This window comes from Dipodomys spectabilis, unplaced genomic scaffold (genome assembly GCF_019054845.1).
Source record: "Dipodomys spectabilis isolate Male_0828 unplaced genomic scaffold, ASM1905484v1 ptg000043l, whole genome shotgun sequence".
Taxonomy (NCBI): Eukaryota; Metazoa; Chordata; class Mammalia; order Rodentia; family Heteromyidae; genus Dipodomys; species Dipodomys spectabilis.
Genome location: NW_024870720.1, coordinates 28,102,533 through 28,121,230, shown reverse-complemented (window position 1 = coordinate 28,121,230; position 18,698 = coordinate 28,102,533). Strand labels below are relative to the sequence as shown.

Here is an 18,698-nt window from a genome sequence, read left to right as displayed (position 1 = left end):
ATGATAGACCCCCTCCCTCCCCCCCAACAAAGACATAAAATTAGTTGGATTTTAATTTCTTGGTACTTCTTAGTAGTTTGGGCACTCTTGGTGTGTATGTGTGTGTGTTAAAAGGACAGACTAGTAAATGTGGAAAAATCTTGACTTAGAGGTCTAAGTTTTCTCTACACCTTAATAATTTAGCATTATTTCTCTGTTCTTATGGTGAGTTTTTACACCTTTATGATCATATGAAATACCTACACATAATTTTAGATTTTACTTTAATTGCACCACTTAGATATCACAGACCTACATCCTTCTATTGTCTAAATTTAGCCATGTGATAATTTTTAAATTATGAAATTGATTTTCAGAGATTACTCTATGCACATAAAATACATACATTTTATATTGATAAAGAAGGTGAATTTGTTTTTAAGTCCTTAAAGGTACATTTTCACCTTCTGTGGATATGATAACTTGGTGCATAACTGTTGGCACTAAACCTCCCAACAGTAACTCTGTAATGAGGATGCCATTCATGTGCACTTCTGAGGGGGTTTCTTTTTCACACAGCTGCTTCTAAACAAAAGTCCAGCAGCCATTTGCCAGCAAACAGCCAGGATGTACAGGGTTACATCACCAATCAGTCTCCAGAGAGCATTGTAGAAGAGGCTCAGGGAAAGTTAACAGAACTGGAACAGAGGATAAAAGAAGCCATAGAAAAGAATGCACAGCTGCAATCCTTGGAACTGGCTCATGCTGACCAACTTACCAAGGAGAAGATCGAGGAACTGAATAAAACAAGGGAGGAACAGATTCAGAAGAAACAAAAGATTCTGGAGGAACTACAGAAAGTAGAACGAGAGTTACAACTGAAAACTCAGCAGCAGCTTAAAAAGCAGTATCTAGAGGTTAAAGCGCAAAGAATTCAACTTCAACAGCAACAGCAACAGTCTTGCCAACATCTGGGACTACTAACTCCTGTTGGGGTTGGAGAGCAGCTTTCGGAGGGAGACTATGCACGGTTACAACAAGTGGATCCTGTTTTGCTTAAAGATGAACCCCAGCAGACTGCTGCTCAGATGGGTTTTGCACCAATCCAGCCTCTGGCGATGCCTCAAGCTTTGCCTCTGGCAGCAGGTCCCTTGCCTCCAGGGTCCATCGCAAACCTTACAGAACTTCAAGGAGTGATAGTTGGACAGCCAGTACTGGGCCAAGCACAGTTGGCAGGGCTGGGGCAAGGAATTCTGACAGAAACACAACAAGGGTTAATGGTAGCCAGCCCTGCTCAGACCCTCAATGACACGCTGGATGACATCATGGCAGGTGGGTTTATATTGTTATGAGCAGGTATCAAATATGATTGCTTAAGGCTAGTAAGAGTGTGCCAGAATTTTTTCCATTACCGAACTTGAGAACTACTTTTGGACTCTTGACTCATATATATCTTTAGAAATATTAGTTCAATCTAAGAAGTCCTCTGATGGATTCAGGTCGAATTAAATATTGGTTCATACAGTACAAGTGACTGAAGCTTTCTGGCTTTGCAGAGTAGTCTGGGATTTTCAGTAGTGAGGTTGATAATTTGCTTTTTACTTTTGCTTTTTTTTTCCCTTTTAAGTTCAGAACTCTGAGATTGAATTTTGGCTTTTTTTACTTCTGTTTTCACACCAATAACCTGGAAAAATGATAGAAGTTCAAGCTCAAAACTAGTAGGACATAACAGGGAGCTTTTTCGTGATCAAAAATACTTTCTGTCCTAATGTACCAGACTTCAGACTTGATGGATACTTAAAAACAGACAAGCAAAAACACCTTTACAACATTAATAAAGTACCAAACCAAGTAGAGTTTCAGTATACTGTAATTCAGTGGTTTATTCCCTGTGAATGTTAATGTGTAGTCTCTAACTGTATTATGGGAAGTTGCGGTCCCTGACAGTATGATAGATGACTTATTTTTGAATATGTGGCCAGAAAAATGTTATTTCGTTGTTATTATTTGTTTCATTGGCAAGAACTATTCATAACGTTGTTTTAATGCTGATAGTTTAGAGTGTTTACTTTCTCTGAATTCTGTAGCAAAAATGGGATAAGATTTCCTAGTTTCATAGGAATGTTATACTGAAAAAAGAATTTGCTTTCTTGAATGAAGGGAAAAGAACAAAGGGAGTAAATAGTTGAATTTTGATCATTTTGTTCTCTATTCCACCTTTTTATTTACTGGTCTGTACTTACATGATTGACTTTTTCTGATTTTTAAATCATTTTGGTATTATGTGTTATGATGAGATTACACATAATAGAATAAGTTAAAGGAAGTAAACTAGTGAGGATTAGTTTATTGCTGTTAGTCTCCCAGACCTAATTTAATATTGCGTCATCAGCACAAATATGTGAAATGAATAATCTGTCCCAATCTTAAGGATCATATAACCACATTAGAAAAAGTTCAGGACTGAGGTGTTGTTCAAGTAGTAGAGGCTCTGAATTTAGCAATCATGAGGCCCTGAATTTCTTGGTACAACCAAGAAAAATAAAGCGCTAATAATTAATGGGAAAAATGCTATAATAATTATATATTGAGGAGTATAAGACTTGCCTATAAATTTGAAAACTGTTTCTGCTTACTGCTAGCTGGTTAAAGAGTAAAATTAAATATTTTCAGATATTCTGTGAACAAATTCTAATTTGACAGTATGATTGTGGCCCATTAACCTAGATCCAAAAAAATAAAAGATTTAAGATAAGTTATGAGTTAAGTTACTCTAGCAGTCAAAGCTACCTAAGGCTGTCTATATAGTTAAATATTACTTACCATTCAAATGAATGGACAGACATTCCATACTGAGTGTTGAATATTTTTTTGATATCCTATTAGAGTTTGCTTGTTGTACTTGAGTATAATTGTCAAAAAGGATTTAGTAGTTATATAGATTTTATGCTGATGAGAATTACCAGAATTTAGTGAAGTAGCTTTTTTGTGAATTTATATACATGCCCAGTCCAAATATCTTTTCTGTATTGATATTTCTGTATGCAACAAAAATTTCAAAGAATATAACTTTTTAGGAAGTATGACAAATGCAATGTGTGTGTGCGTGTGTGCACGTATGCGCGTGCGCACGCATGTGTCTGTGTGTGGTGTGTTTAGGTCCTGTGGGACTACACTCTGTCCCTTAGCTCTTTTGCTCAAGGCTAGTGTTCTACCATTTGAGCCACAGATGAAAGTCTCATAGACTTTCCTGCCTGGGCTCTCTTTGAACCATGATCCTCAGATCTCAGCCTTCTGAGTAGGTAGGATTACAATGTGAGCTACCAGTGCTGACCTAAATGCACTTTTTAAAAAAAATTGTACTCATTAATGTTAAGAAGAAATAGCTAGGAGAAAGTATAGAATTTAAAATGTCTGGGTATCTCTCTACAACTCTGTCTTAGCATTATGTGTATGTCCAAATGACCTTCTTTGGCTTCCCATCCCTCTCCCTCTCTTCTTTTTCTCTTCTGAAGTAGAATTTGCCCTTTCAATTGGCTAATAATCATTTCCAATTTTTTTTTAGTTTTTTAATATGCCATAACCTCATTAGGTTCTCTTCTCCCTTCAGTATACCCTCTTCTTTATACCTTGAGAACACTCATTTATTACTTGTAAGATTTGCCTTTCTAGTACTTAGTTAACAAAAATCTTTATTCTTTCTTGTTTGGCATCCTTGCCAAAGTAAAATTAGATCCCTGTTTAACCTTTTTGAATAACTTGATATTGACCATTTCTCTCTTCTTAACTCAGTGTTAAGACTTTTATGAACTTGTGATTTTTCTATTTCTAAACCTAATCCTAACTCCCGCACGTAAACTGTGTACCCGAGTACTTTCATGTATACAGTTTTCATTTGTTACTTTCCTTAAAAGATTGGAAGTAAGTTGATTTATTTTTTTGATATTTACATATGAAAGAATTTGACCAAAGAAATAGGAAATGAAGAGAAAGATTCTTTTTAGAAGAAATTATTCCAGTTGGACTGTTAATTATAATTTGGTCATTTAACATTAAAGCTCAGAATATTTTTTCACTTATTTCTAGTACCATGAAATAAAAATTAGTGATTCAGATAGGGTTGCTCATTCTACTTAAGCTACTTTTTTATTTAGTATTTCCATTTGTGAAAATCATACTGAAAAGTAATGCACAATCTACTTTGATAGCTATAGTTTTATAAGATTTTGAAATTTATATCTAGAATATGTACATTTGTGTCACTGGATTGCTTTCTTAACACAAAATTAACAAATGGAGTAGTATCAAGATAAAATTAGATGAGCAATTTAATATATTTGGTACATGCCCATTTCTCTCTTTCTGGATCCTCCATAAGGACTCAAAACTGGTTTGTTTTGTTTTTTGTTCTTTTCTTTGTTTTTCCTTTGACTTTTAAGTAAACTTAAAATTGTATGATTATAGAATGTGTGTTGCTATAATGTATAGTGTATGTTTGTGCCCGACCTAAGAATTTATGTGAAGTCAATTTCTTAATTGACAATTGTGTTTTTAATTGTTATGAGTTCAATTTAGTTTTATTTTTGGCAGGATCATAACCTCTTTTGCCTGGTTTCAGATCAAGTTGTCGATCATGATTTTCTGTCTATAGATAACTTTTTTGGTAGCACATTACCATAGTCCTGTTAACCATTCAAAGATTAATGCCTGTACTTTAGTAACATTTTAGCATTACTAATGTTGGGGAAAGGGGAGTGAAGCAATATTCTTTTGTTAACTCCAGAATTGAGTTAACAAAGAATAAAGAATCCTCAGCTGGCCGGGTGCCGGTGGCTCATGCCTGTAATCCTAGCTACTCAGGAGGCTGAGATCTGAGAATCTCGGTTCAAAGCCAACCCGGGCATGAAAGTCTGTGAGACTCTTATCTCCAATAAACCACTCAGAAAATCGGAAGTGGTGCTGTGGCTCAAGTGGTAGAACGCTCGCCTTGAGCTGAAGAGCTGAGGGACAGCGCCCAGGCCCAGAGTTCAAGCCCCTCGACTCAGGGGCAAAAAAAAGAATCCAGCTGAATCTTCATTATATCATATGACACCATCTTGGAATTCTCCCACTTCAAATACAGACCTTAATTAGTCATTACTTAAGTTTACACATTTGGGTGGAAACAATACCATAGCAAAATCCAACCTAGATAAACTAACATCAGTCTGTTTGAAGAAACTTTATGTGTGTATATGTTAATTTCTACCTTGATCTTTTAATTTTGTCCTTATAAGTCAGTGTGATTGCTGGATTGATTGATGAGCATTTTTACCTCCCTCAGAATAATTCATGTGAGGACCAGATTTTTATATTTGAAAAACTGTCACATGAGGACCACAGTGCAGAATATTATCTCTCCGTCATAGGTAGTAAAACAAAAGATGTTCTAAAGAATTGGATTTTGAGGTTCTTCCCACTCAGTGATATTGCTTTCATTACTTGTAAAATAAAAGCCATGAAATTGGCAAGTAAGGAAATTTTCCATACTTCTGATCTTGACTTTTATCTTTTATTCCTTTTCTAATTCAGGAATAAAACCAATATTTTATGCTTATATTTAATTTTAATACATATATTTTTGCTTTTAGTTATTTTGAATTAAAGTTTTATGACTATATTCAAGAGGGAAATCCTAAAAAATTATCCTTCAGATGAATTATTTAGAAAGTAAATTACTCTCAGTACACATAAAGTATTTTCTAATATTTAACAATGTTTCATCCTTATTAAGTACAGTTATTTTGTTCAACAGCAGTCAGTGGAAGAGCATCTGCAATGTCAAACACTCCTACCCACAGTATCGCTGCTTCCATTTCCCAACCACAGACTCCAACTCCAAGTCCTATCATCTCTCCTTCAGCCATGTTACCTATCTACCCTGCCATTGATATTGATGCACAGGTAAGCTCTAAATTCAGGAGAGATGGTTTTTCATTAGAATTAAGTAATTTAAAACATGTTAGACTGCTTTGTCAAATACTTAAACCACAGTTTTAAATTACAATCCACGTTTAAAAAATAAAATGCCTAGAATAGATTATTGACACATTTATGTGATGTATGGTTCCAGGCTTATCAAGTAGTGTTTTCCTTTAAAATTTGGTACAGTTTGAAAGATAAAATAAAACAACTTATAACAACCTGGGCTCTGGTAGCTCATGCCTATAATTTTAGTTGTTCAGGAGAATGTGACTAGAGGATCACAGTTTGAAGCCAGCTTATGTGGAAAAGGCCAAGAAATTCCCATCTTCTCAAAAAACTAGCAAAAAGCTGGACTGGATATATGGATCAGTTTCTAGCTCAACAAATACTAGGACTTGAGTTCAAACCCTGTTACTGGAAAAAAATAGAAGGCATAGTTTAAAATATGTAATGAATTACATATTTAAAAAATGCTCTAACGTTTATGGATTTAATATTTTGTTGTGTTACCATTTTTGAAATTCTGATCTTGATGAGTACACTGTGAAGTCTCCATGTGTATCTGTAAATGAGTTTACTTTGAAATCTCAGGGCAAATTGAGGTTGGAGAGAATAGAATTTGTGTTGTTCTGAAGGCCAGGATGTCTAACTTAAACCACTGAATAAGCAAGGTAAGTATATATATGGCCGTTAGGGCATAGTTTATAGCTTATATACATTTTGTTTTGGGTAGTATCTGCAGTAAGTTGAGAGAGTATATGTTATAAAACTATTAATTTTGAATGTGACCAGGTTTGTATAAGTCTGAATCTCAGAAGGGGGAGGCATTATCATCCTAGAAAGAGCATGTGTTCCTTACTTACTAAAAAGTTTCCTTTTTATTAAAATATTTCTTAAAACTGTGAAAATCATTGTGTTCTTATTTCATAAGTTCAGAAATGTTTATTTTATAAGTGCTAGCTAGAATCATCTAATCTCTAGACTATATATATGTAAAATATATATATATATATATATATATGATATATACACACACACACATATGAGGTCTTTTACTTTGGAGGAAGAGATTATACATTTTGTTTGAATTCACTTTTTATCTCAAATGTAGCAGCAGGGCTGGGAAATAGACTGAGTCTGTAGTTAAACACATTTCTCTAGCCTATCTACCCCATCCCCCCATGAGGTCTCTCTGTGTTGGCCTTAAACTCAAGATCCTTTGGCCTTACTCTTGAATAGGGCCCAGCAAACACCACTCCCATATTTTATAGCTTTTTTTTTTTCTTGAAAGGCATTCATGTCTTGAGCCATGGTTATTTACATTTATTATTGGTAGCATTCTCAAATTAGATTAAACTTAGTATTGAATATAAATTACCCTTTTTTTTTTTTTGCTTTGTGGTTATTACACTAGAAATGCTTTTGTAATTTTTATGAGATAAAGAATGATCCACAAGCAAAATGAAATGCTTCTACTTTATAACTGGTTTTAAAAATAGGCACTAAAGGGGGCTAATATAATGAGAGTAAAAGAACATTGTCAGAATGCATGAAAACACCAAAAATAGAACCTGTTGAAATTGTAGTAGAATGGGGGAAAAGAATGATAAGAGGCGGTGATAGAGCGGGGTTAAGGAGATTGAAATACATAGTACATATATGATACTAAACTTTTTAAAGAAATGAAACTTACATGGACATACTAACTATTCAACAACTAACTCTTAAGAGGAACCAGCTTTTATTTTTTGGTTCCTGGAGAGAGAGAGAGAGAGAGAGAGAGGTATGTGTGTGTGTGTGTGTGTGCATGTGTGTGCTTGTGTGTGCTTGTGCACACATGAATGGATTTGAATTCAAGGCCTTTCACTTGATAAGCAGGAGCTATGCCACTTGTGCCATGCATTCAGCCTAGCCTTTTGTGCTTTTTTTAATAAGGACTCACTTTTTGCCTAGACTGCATTCAACCTATGTACACTTCCCACACAACTAGAAAGTACAGATGTATGTCACTATGCCCAGCTTCTTATTAGTTAGGTTTTTGCAAACTCGTTTGCAGCCTCCCTGCCCCTCCTGCCCTTTTCCTGATCTTAAAGCACCATAGTAGCTGGGATTATAGGCCTACCCCCACCATGCTAAGTTTAGTCTGTAGTTGTAGTCACTGAACTACATAATGTGATGATTTTTTTTTTTTTTTTTTTTTTTGCTTTATAACCTGATTACCAGTATTGCATTTGAATTATATACTGACAAATTACAGAAGCATGACCACTGTCTTTTCTTTTGGATAGTCTTCTTGCTTTGTAGCCCAGTCTACTCACCATTCTGCAGCCTCAGCTAAGTACTGAGATTACTGGTGTCATCATACCCAGCTAGAAATGTAGTACACTCCCCCCCCCCCTTATTTTTTTTTTTTGGTGCTAGTCCTTGGGTTTGAACTCAGGGCCTAAGGGCTTATGCTGCCCTTTATCTTTTTAGTATAAAGCTCTGGTGCTCTACCACTTGAACCACACCTCCATTTCTGGCTCTGTGTATGTGTCTGTGTGTAGTTATTTACAGATAAATGTTACGGATTTTTCTCTGTGTTGGCTTTGAACTGTGATCCCCAGCCTCCTGAATAGCAAGAATTACAAGCATATGTCACCAGCACCCATATTTTCAGAACATAATGTATAGTTTTCAAAATCTATTAGAGAAAAAGAAATGTGAAAATTTGAAGGAATTATTTTGCAAGCTATTTTGTTTTAATTGTTGATAGCAGGGCTCTCATGTTTTAATTTTACATGAATGATAAACTTTAATTAATTACCTCTTGAGTACTGTGTGTATGTGTGTGCATGTGTGTGGTGCATACCTATAATCCCAACACTTGAGAGCCTTCAGCAGTTGATTCCAAGCATAAGTTTTTGCTACTAGGTAAGCAGTTAAGTGGTAGAACACTTAACATACAGAGGCCCTGGACTTGATTTCCCCAGCCACCTGAAGAGATGTAAGAGTTGAATCTTGTGGCTCAAGTGGTAAAGCACCAGTATTGAGTGAAAAAGTAAAACAAGACTGCCAGGTCCTGAGTTCAAGCCCCAGTTTCAGCATGAATTGGGCCACTTTGACTTGATAAGATATGGAAATTATTTCAAAAACTAAACTGTGGAAATGAATTGTTTATATCCACTGAATATAAGAAGACAACAATTGTTCGTGGTCTTTTAAAACTTGTTCAGGCTGGGAGTGTGCCTTAGTGGTAAAGTGGTCGCCTTGGATTTGCTTCCTCAGTACCACATAAACAAAAGGCCAGAAGTGGTTCTGTAGCTTAAGGTTTTATAAGTTCTGAAAGTGTTTTTTGTACTTAGAGACAATAAGGTAAATAGAGTTTACACCGTTTGCTTCATTTCCATTTTTAGTATGTCCATTATTATGTATGACAAATTTCCCTTATATAAAATACATGAAATTTTATGTTGACTTTACATGAAATTATATGTTACCTTCAATAAACAAAGTACTACTTGGACTTTTTCTCCATTTCTATAGGTTTTGCAGTTTTGACGTATGTTCGAATTGCATATGTATGCACTAACAGAGGATATAAGATAGATGAATTGACATTGCAATCACCAAAGTTTGCTGTTTATTTGGACTGTTCGGTGATGTAGATGGAAGACCAGAATTTTATTATCAAGAGAAGCCTTTGTTTTATAGAGCCCATCTCTGTAGCTTACTTATTAGCTTGTGTGGCCATCAGAAGTTTCTTTCTCTCAAAGAACAACTTTATCAGTGATTTAACAAGTCAAGGAAGCCACAGAAAATTAATTAACAATGGTATTTAATATACAAGACATCCTACTTCATATCCTGTGCGCTGGCACGTACCTGATCCTCACATTTGGGAGGCTGGTACAGGAAAATCATGACTGAAACAAATGCTACATAACAAGATTTTCCTCCCCACCCCCAAAAAAGAAATCTGCTTTAAAATACATAAACTGTAGACTATAACCCATCATTTTGGGTAGAATTAAGTAGTTTTATATTGAATATAAATTTGTCACTATTTTGTAATTCAGAATTCATTATAACATGTTATAGTCCACACCATGTTTTTTGCTACTGGGAGCTTAATGTGTACTTTCTTTACAGTTTAACCCTGAGTTTGTAATAAGGCTCTGGGCATCTATCTTCTCCAATCTTCATTCCCTCCCATCCTTTTTTTTTTTGAACAAAAAACAGTTTCTTTACTTTGATAACATAGCTTTTCACAACATAATTTAAGTGGGGGGATTTTTTCCTTTAAGTAGTGCCTTGTATTTTATAAACTTTTTTATATGTTATCTATACTCATATTCAAACATCTAGTTTTTTTTCCTCTACTTTGTCAGTTGTTTTTACTCAAATAGTGTTTCAAGCAATTTATTTTGATATATTGCAAAACACAGTAATATCATCTTGGGAATTGTGTACAAGTGTATTGGATAAAAAGAAGGCTGACTTTAGAGTCTTTATTTGTTTTCCCTTAAAGATGGTCATAACAGTATTTCGTTGTTGTTGATGTTGTCGTCGGTTGTGAGGGCTGAACTCTGGGCCTGGGCATTTTCCCTCAGCTCTAGGATAGCAACCCTACCACTTGAGTCACAGTGTCACTTCCAGCTTTTTTCTGCTTATATGTTGCTGAGGAATCGAACCCAGGGCCTCATGCATTCAAGGCAAGCACTGTTTTGTTTCTAATGTCAGTCTTGGGGCTTGAACTCAGGGCCTGGTCACTATTTAGCTATTTGGCTCAAGGCTAGCACTCTACCACTTGGGCCACAGCTCCACTGCTGGCTTTTAGGTGGTTAATTGGAGGTAAGAGTCTCATAGACTTGCTGTGCTGGTTGACTTTAAACTGCTATCTTCAGATCTCAGGCTCTTGAGTAGTTGGCCTTATGGGTGTGACTCAACCTCTTGAGTAGTTAGGCTTATAAGTGTGAGCCACGGGTGCCCAGCTGAAATTATGATTTCCCATTAATGTAAAATTTTTAACAGACCTACTTACTCTTCAATGCATCGAGGAATTTGGTCTGTTCTCTTCTCTCAGCTTTAAATACTTTTCCTTAGACTCGCATAATACATTGTTTATACTTTTTTCGTAAGTTGAACTAAAATTTGCCTGTACAATAAACTATTAAGCTCCTTGTAACCCAAGCTTATATTAACTTTAATCCAAGAATACACAGCAGAGTACTTTAAATACCAAAAAAATATACTGTCAGTTTGATTTTTTTATTCTATGGATAAAAATAGATTTTACTGACCCACTAGAATAGCTCATTGTTGCCTTTTTTAAAATTTAGAATGTGTCTTTTTTTCTCTCTATTTAAGATTCGTACTACTTTCATAAATTACCCTTTAGACCCTGAAATAGTCTTGGCTCATTAGATTGTATATGTACTAACAGAACATATAAGATCAGTAAATTGACCTAGTAGTCACCAAAGTTTCCTGTTTATTTGGACTGTTCTATGGTATAGATGGAAGACGAGAATTTTTTTTATCAAGAGAAGTCTTTGCTTTATTTTAGAGCCCACCTTTATTACTTACTAGCTTGTGTGGCCATCAGAAATTTATTTCGCTGAGCTTTTGATTCTTTTTTTGTGAAATCAGACACAATAATTTATATATAAACCTGAAATGACAGTCAGATACTGTAACAGTTAGAGTTGTCACTCATTTTAAGTTTCATGTCCTTCTCCGTTGTTGTAGTTGGTGCATCTCTCCCTTGTGGCCATTCCTGATCTCTGCAGTCAGTAGCTCTGCTCTCTGCCAGCCTCTTCTGCAGAGCAGCTTATGCGGTCTCCCTCTTCATCACTGACTAGTAGGCTTTTTCTTATTTCTTGACTCCTTAACAGTTTTGCCTTTTTGTCTTGTTTTTGGTTTTTTATAATAGAATTTTGGGGGTTTTTGTTATTTATATTCTAGGAGGGTTTGCCCCTTCTGTTATATTTATACGTAAATACTATATAAACACAAAAATTATATGTATAATCTTTTATTACTAGCAGTCTTTGAATCTATTATCCCTTACAGTTATTTTCATTCATTCTACTTCACTACCAACTAGTATTTTGTGGGAAAACTTATCACATACAAGTAGAGAATATAGAAATGCATAAGGCATGTTTATTATTTTTCAATGTTTTTAGTCTCCTGACGATTATAGAAAATGAATAGCTGTAGAAATACATATATCAAAAAGAAGGAAGTATTCAGTAGGAAAAAAATAGAGTAGATAAGGATTGAAAAATGACTGTAGTCAACATTTGGGAGGCTAAGGTAGGTAGAAACAAGCAGGAGTTTTGAGTAACATGGATAATTTAAAAGATTTTAGTAACTAAAAATGAGCAAGGCAAAATTAATTTTAAGAATATATTTTCTTTAACTTCATATATACATAGTTTTATTTCATACCAAGCATTTTTCAAGTTACTATTTTTGTGATTTTAGTAGCAAAAATTCCTCATTCCAGAAACCACCTCAGTCTGTCCCAGAGTGGTCAACATGTTAAAAGTATATCTCAGTTTGGATTTACCCTGAAAGTATTCATTTATATATAGATTTGTCTGAATGTACAATGAAAATATCAAGTTCTAGGTATGCTAAAAGTTTTCCATTAAGATTTGCTTATTGAGTTTAATGTATGTTTGTATGTACGTATGTATGTATGTTTGTTTGCTATTTCTGTGGTTTGAATTCCAGTCCCGGTTACTGTTTTTCAGCTCTTCCGTTAAAGACTAGTGTTCTATCACTTGAGCCACAGGTCAATTTCCAGCTTTTTGGTGATTAATGGAAATAAAGAGTCTCAGGACTTTATTGCACAGACTGACTTCAAACCACATTCTCTAGATCTTGTCTTCCTAACTATAGGATAATTAGTATAAACTATCAGTGCCTTGCTTTACACATTATTTTTCTTAATATTTATCACCCTGCTTTTTGTCAAGAATTATAAATCATGTTAATGGTGGTTACTTATGTAAGAGTGCTAAGTATGAAAGAAATTAGATTGCTCCTCAGCATCTAAGATGCATAGTTATAATATGTTAGCACTTAAATTGTAATAGAAAACAATCCTAGTAAATTTAATATTGGTCACTGTCATTAGACAATGCCATCTCTCAATTATGATTACCTTTGAAAGTGTTCCATTTTTCTTATTTATATAATCTTAAATTGTGCGTGCGTGCGTGCATGCGTGCGTGTGTGCGCACGCCTACCAGTCCTGGGGCTTGAACTCTGGGCTTGAATGCTGTCCCTAAGAGAGTTCTACCACTTGAACCACAGCTCCATGTCCTTTTTGGTGTGTGTGGTTAATTGGAGATGTGTCTCACAGACTCTCCTGCCCAGGCTGGCTTCAAACCAGAAACCTCAGGTATAAACCTTCTGAGAAGCAAGACTTTCAGTTAAATTATTTCCCAACAATTTTTTATACCTAGACTTGCTTTTCAACTTTATCAGGTAGGTCTGGAAAAACTAATTTAGCCTCATAGCTGAGGATTGTATATGATATCCTGTTCTTTTTAAGATCTTTCTCCTCTTGCTGGTAGGCCTCCAACTCTTTCTGGGCCTGTGTTCCAGTTCCTGATAATTCATTCAGCGTTTTTGGTTTTGGTGGGTTTTTTCCTCAGGCCTCCAGTAAATTTCTCATGCAGGTATTCTTGGCTGATTAGAATTCACGTAAAGCCTCCATGGGAACCCTCAGCAGATCTCCATAGTACTCTCCTCTGCAGTGCTCTCTTCTTTATTAATCTGTGTCACAAATTCTAGCCAGCATAACCTCTCCAAACTCTTCTTTCACAAGGGATATTTTTTGTCCTCAATTATCGATGTCTTTGACAGCCTATCTGAACACTATCATTTCAAATAATTTGTCTTTTAAAAAGAAAAAGTTATTCAGGTTAGGAAAATATACCTATTCTATAGTATCCTATTAAAGACTAGAGGAAAACATGAGATAGCACACTACTTCTTTTACCTGTATAAGGAAAATAGGATGACATTGTAGGTTATTATCCTTTGTTTTTAATTTTAAGAATTCCTCATACATTTCCAATATTTTATTTGTGATCTTTTAAGGAAAAAAACGTTTGGCTACTATTGAGGCTAGGGAAAGCAGTGAGCCTTACTATTCCAATGTGTTATATAAATCCAAGATGGTGATAAGCATGTATAATCTTAACAGTAAGTGAAGGTTACAGGAGCATCTCAAGTTTTAGGCCATCCTGTGCTAGTCAGTACATCCTTGCTGGGGAAATTAAAAAATCAAGTGCTTGATAAAATAGACTGGTATATATGTGTATGTGTTTAGTATTACCACTTACAATTATTTGTTAAGTTAATCAAAATAATTTTTTACAGACTGAGAGTAATCATGACACTGCTCTAACACTTGCCTGTGCTGGTGGCCATGAGGAACTGGTACAAACACTGCTAGAAAGAGGAGCTAGTATTGAGCACCGAGACAAGAAAGGTATGGCTTGCTCTTTTTTTTTTTTCTGGAATACTTAGGGGACAAAAAATTTATATATTTAGAATTATTACTTAGCTCTGTTTTGATGCTTATTAGATTGGAAAATAATGTTGTTCCTTTGCTTATCATTTTAATGAGAAGATCATTATTTTTCTTTAGGTTTTACTCCACTCATCTTGGCTGCTACAGCTGGTCATGTTGGTGTTGTGGAAATATTGCTGGACAATGGTGCAGACATTGAAGCCCAGTCAGAAAGAACCAAGGACACACCGCTGTCCTTGGCTTGTTCTGGGGGCAGACAGGAGGTAACATTCCCCTTAAGTGTAATTTTGTTTTCTCCCTCTGTTCAGCAAACACATGGTTATATAATTTTTTTTTCTATAGGAACAGTGGCTTGACTACTATCAGACTACTATCTACTAAGAAAAATTATAAGCTACCTTCCCAGAAGAAATCATACATTGTGTAGAATCCTGTTTATCTAAAAGCAGTACCTTCTTGCTAGGCACTGGTGGCTCACATGTATAATCCTGACAATTCAAGAGGCTAAGATCTGAGCAGTTCAAAGCCAGCCTGGGCAGGAAAAGTTGTGAGACATATCTCTACTTAACCACCTAAAAACTTGAAGTGGAGTTTTGGCTCAAAATGGTAGAACACTAGCCTTGAGCACTAAAGCTCAGGAACAGAGTCCTGGTCATAAGTTCAAGCCCTAAAACAAAGAAGTAGCACCTTTTTGGGGGGGGGGGGGGGTCGGATCCGGTCGTGGGGCCTGAACTCTGGACCTGGGCGCTGTCCCTCAGCTCTTCAGCTCAAGGCTAGCGCTCTACCACTTGAGCCACAGTGCCACTTCCAGCTTTTTTCTTTTGCTTATGTGGTGCTGAGGAATTGAACCCAGGGCCTCAGGCATGCAAGGCAAGCGCTCTACCACTGAGCCACCTTCCTAGCCCAGAAGTAGCACCTTCTGTAGGAATTCCTGTTGTTATATTTAGGCTAAGAGAAAGATGAGAACATCCCAAATAGATAGTAAGCTCCTGATGAACAGGACCTGTATTCACTCTTCTTGTTTTAGAAGTTAGACCAACCAGTGTTATCCAATTAGCCCAAGAAATTACAACTTTTTATTTACTTGCATGTCTTCTGGCATTTAATAATTGGCTGGTTAACCTAGTTCTTCCACCTCAGCACATTAGTTTACTCTTTACTACAGGGGCTTACTGTAAAGGCTTTTATTAGTAAACCATTTGTACTGTTCACAGATCTATAGTTTCTCAGTCAGAGAATTACTGAAATTTAGTCTCAGTAAGCACACTGGTCATCCGTCCAGATTAGCTTCCTATTCATTAATTAAAAGGCATTCTTTTTTCCATTCTCTCTTCTCTTTTTCTCTCTTCTCCTCCCCTACCTTTCTCTTTATCATGCCCTAATTTCTCCAAGTATTCCTAGTTCATTAAAACTATGGATACAAATGGGGGAAAAATAGCCTCTTCGATAATTGTATTGGGAAAACTTGGATATCTATATGCAAAAAACTAAAAGTGAATCTGTTTGCCACCATGCACTAATATCTATTATAAGTGGGGCAGGGAGTGGTGCTGTGGCTCAAAGTGGTAGAACACTAACCTTGAGCTGAAGAGCTCAGAGATAGTCCCAAGGTCCTGAGTTCAAGCTCCATGACCAATAAAAATAATAATAATAAGTGGGTCAGAGACCTCAGCGTCAGACCCGAAACTGCAACTACTGCAAGAAAGAGGAGAAAAGAAACATTAGAACTTACAAGTATATGTAAAAACTTCTTGACAAGAGTCTCAGGTGTATGACAGGTAGGAGAGACTTGATAAGTGAGACTAAATCAAAATCATGTTTATGTACGACTAAAGACATAGTTACTAAACCAGAAAGATAGCCAACAGATTGGGAGACAATCTTTACCAGCAATACCAAGGCCTAATATCCAATATTAGCTCAAGAAACTAACCCCTCCCAAACCTAATAAGCCCATCAGTAAATGAGTCAGGGAGCTAAGGAGACTTTTCAGAAGAGGTAAGAATGGCAAAGAAACATATGAGGAAATGCCATTATCATCCCTAGCCATCATTGAAATGCAAATCAAAACAACTCTGAAAGTCCATCTCACCCCAGTTAAGTTGGCCAACACTGTGAATTTGAACAACAACCAATGTTGGCAGGAATGTGGGGAGAAAGGAACCAACTGCACTTCATAGGAATGTAAGCTTATTGTAACCATTCTGGACAGCAATCTGGAGGTTCCTCAAGAAACTAAATGTAGCCTGGTACTGGTGGCTCACGCCTGTAATCCTAGCTACTCAGGAGGCTGAGATGTGAGGATTGCCATTTAAAGCCAGCCCGGGCAGGAAAGTCTGTGAAACTCTTCAATAAACCACCAGAAAAGCAGAAGTGGCTCTGTGGCTCAAGTGGTAGGGTGCTAGCCTTGAGATGAAGAGCTGACAGACAGCGCCCAGAGTTCAAGTCCCATGACTGACCAAAAAAAAAAAAACTAAACATAGGCCTTCCTATGACCCATCCATCCCACTTCTGAACATCATGAGCTAGGATATGATAAAGTTGCCTGTACATCCATGTTTATTGCTGCACTATTCACAATAGCCAAGATAGGGAAACAGCCCAGTGCCTCATAGTAGATGAATGGATCCAAAAATTGTGGTATCTATATACAATGGAATTTTAAAGAGCTGTTAAGAAGAATAAAATAATGTCATTTGCAGGAAAATGTATGGATCTAGAATAAATCATCCTAAGTGAGATAAGCAAAGCTCAGAGAAACAGTACATGTTTTCTCTCATATTGAACTTTAAATCTAAAATACACCGATGTGTGATAAACTATACAGGATTCTAGATACTCAGTGAGCCCAAATAGGATACTCTTTGAAAGAAACACAAAGGTGCATATTAACATAGAAATAATATGTAAAACAAAATGAGCTAAAAGATTTGTAAACAACCCTGACTTTTATTTTTCTCTTAATTTTTTATATTTTTATTTTTTGATGATTGTCTTCCTTATGTATGATGTACTCAAGTATAGGGTTGGGAGAGGGTGAAAAGTGCAGCAGTGAAACTCACTGGTTACTAGTTAAAGTTAGGGGTGGAGATGAGAAGGAGGGATTGGGGAAAAGTAAGGAAACAGAATACCTTGTACATTGGTGCATCACCTCTATACTGACAATAAAGTAAATTAATTAATTTTTAGGAAAGATTATAAGGAAAAAACAAAAACATGGACACACGTTTATACCTCAAAGTTACATATCCTTTCCAACAAAATCAGTTGTTAGAAAAAACATTTTCCATTCATTATCCTAGCTATTCCGCCTTTTACTTTATATCAGTATCCTTCATAAAACATTATACTTAAAATTACTTTGATAAGCCAACTCTGGGAAAATTATAGGAAATGGTGGTTGAGCCTTTTTGCCTAACTCCTCTTCCCTATGGCAATTACAGCACCATAGATAGCACAGTAAGTTTTACTGTACTCTGTTTTTATAAAGGAGTTGTAGAAGGAGGTTTCAGTTCCATAAGTCAGTTTCTGAGTACAATGCATCTTAATGTATTGAACTCTTTATATTGGATTTTTAAATCAGTTAGCTTTAATAGGTTTATTTAAAATAAATTAGGTTTGGGCTGGGAATGTGCCTCAGTGGTAGAGTGCTTGCCTAGCATGCATGAAGCCCTGGGTTCGATTCCTCAGTACCACATAAATAGAAAAGGCCAGTTGTGGCACTATGGCTTAAGGGGTAGAGTGCTAGTCTTGAGCAAAAGAAGCTCAAGGACAGTGCCCAGGCCCTGAGTTCAAGCCCCAGGACTGGCAAAAAAAATTTTTTTTGGATTTTGTTTTGTTTTATTCTTTTTACCCCTATCCTCAGGGCCTGGGCAAGGTCCCTGAGCCTTTGTTCTCAAGGCATTCTGTATATAACACTTGAGCCACATCTCCATTTGCACCCTTTTTTGGTGTGTAATTGGAATCTCACAGATTTTTCTGCCTGGTGTGTCTTCAAATTGTGATCTTAAGAGTTCAGCGTGAGTTGCTATAATTATAGGCATGAGCTGCTGACACCTACAAAATAAACTAGTTTAAAAGAAAGTATTTTAAAAGTTAGAATAATTCTATACAAAAGAATGAAAAATATAATAAAATGTTGCAAGTATAGGAATATACTGAAGTTTGTAGGTTAAAAAATGTTTGGTAGGGCTAGGAAGGTGGTTCAGTGGTAGAGCGC

General features: G+C 36.0%; 1 protein-coding gene across 2 annotated transcripts in view; it reads left to right on the top strand.

Moving 5' to 3' along the window:
• The window catches only part of Ankrd17 (ankyrin repeat domain 17), a 139,216-nt gene that overhangs the window by 80,050 nt on the left and 40,468 nt on the right, over positions 1 to 18,698 (top strand). The window contains exons 15-18 of one of the 2 annotated variants that reach the window (XM_042678388.1): positions 559 to 1,311; positions 5,774 to 5,922; positions 14,326 to 14,437; positions 14,597 to 14,742. In XM_042678388.1, coding sequence (XP_042534322.1) covers positions 559 to 1,311; positions 5,774 to 5,922; positions 14,326 to 14,437; positions 14,597 to 14,742 — 1,160 coding nt within the window. The remainder of the gene's footprint in view (positions 1 to 558; positions 1,312 to 5,773; positions 5,923 to 14,325; positions 14,438 to 14,596; positions 14,743 to 18,698) is intronic. The other variant, XM_042678389.1, reaches the window with a different exon arrangement.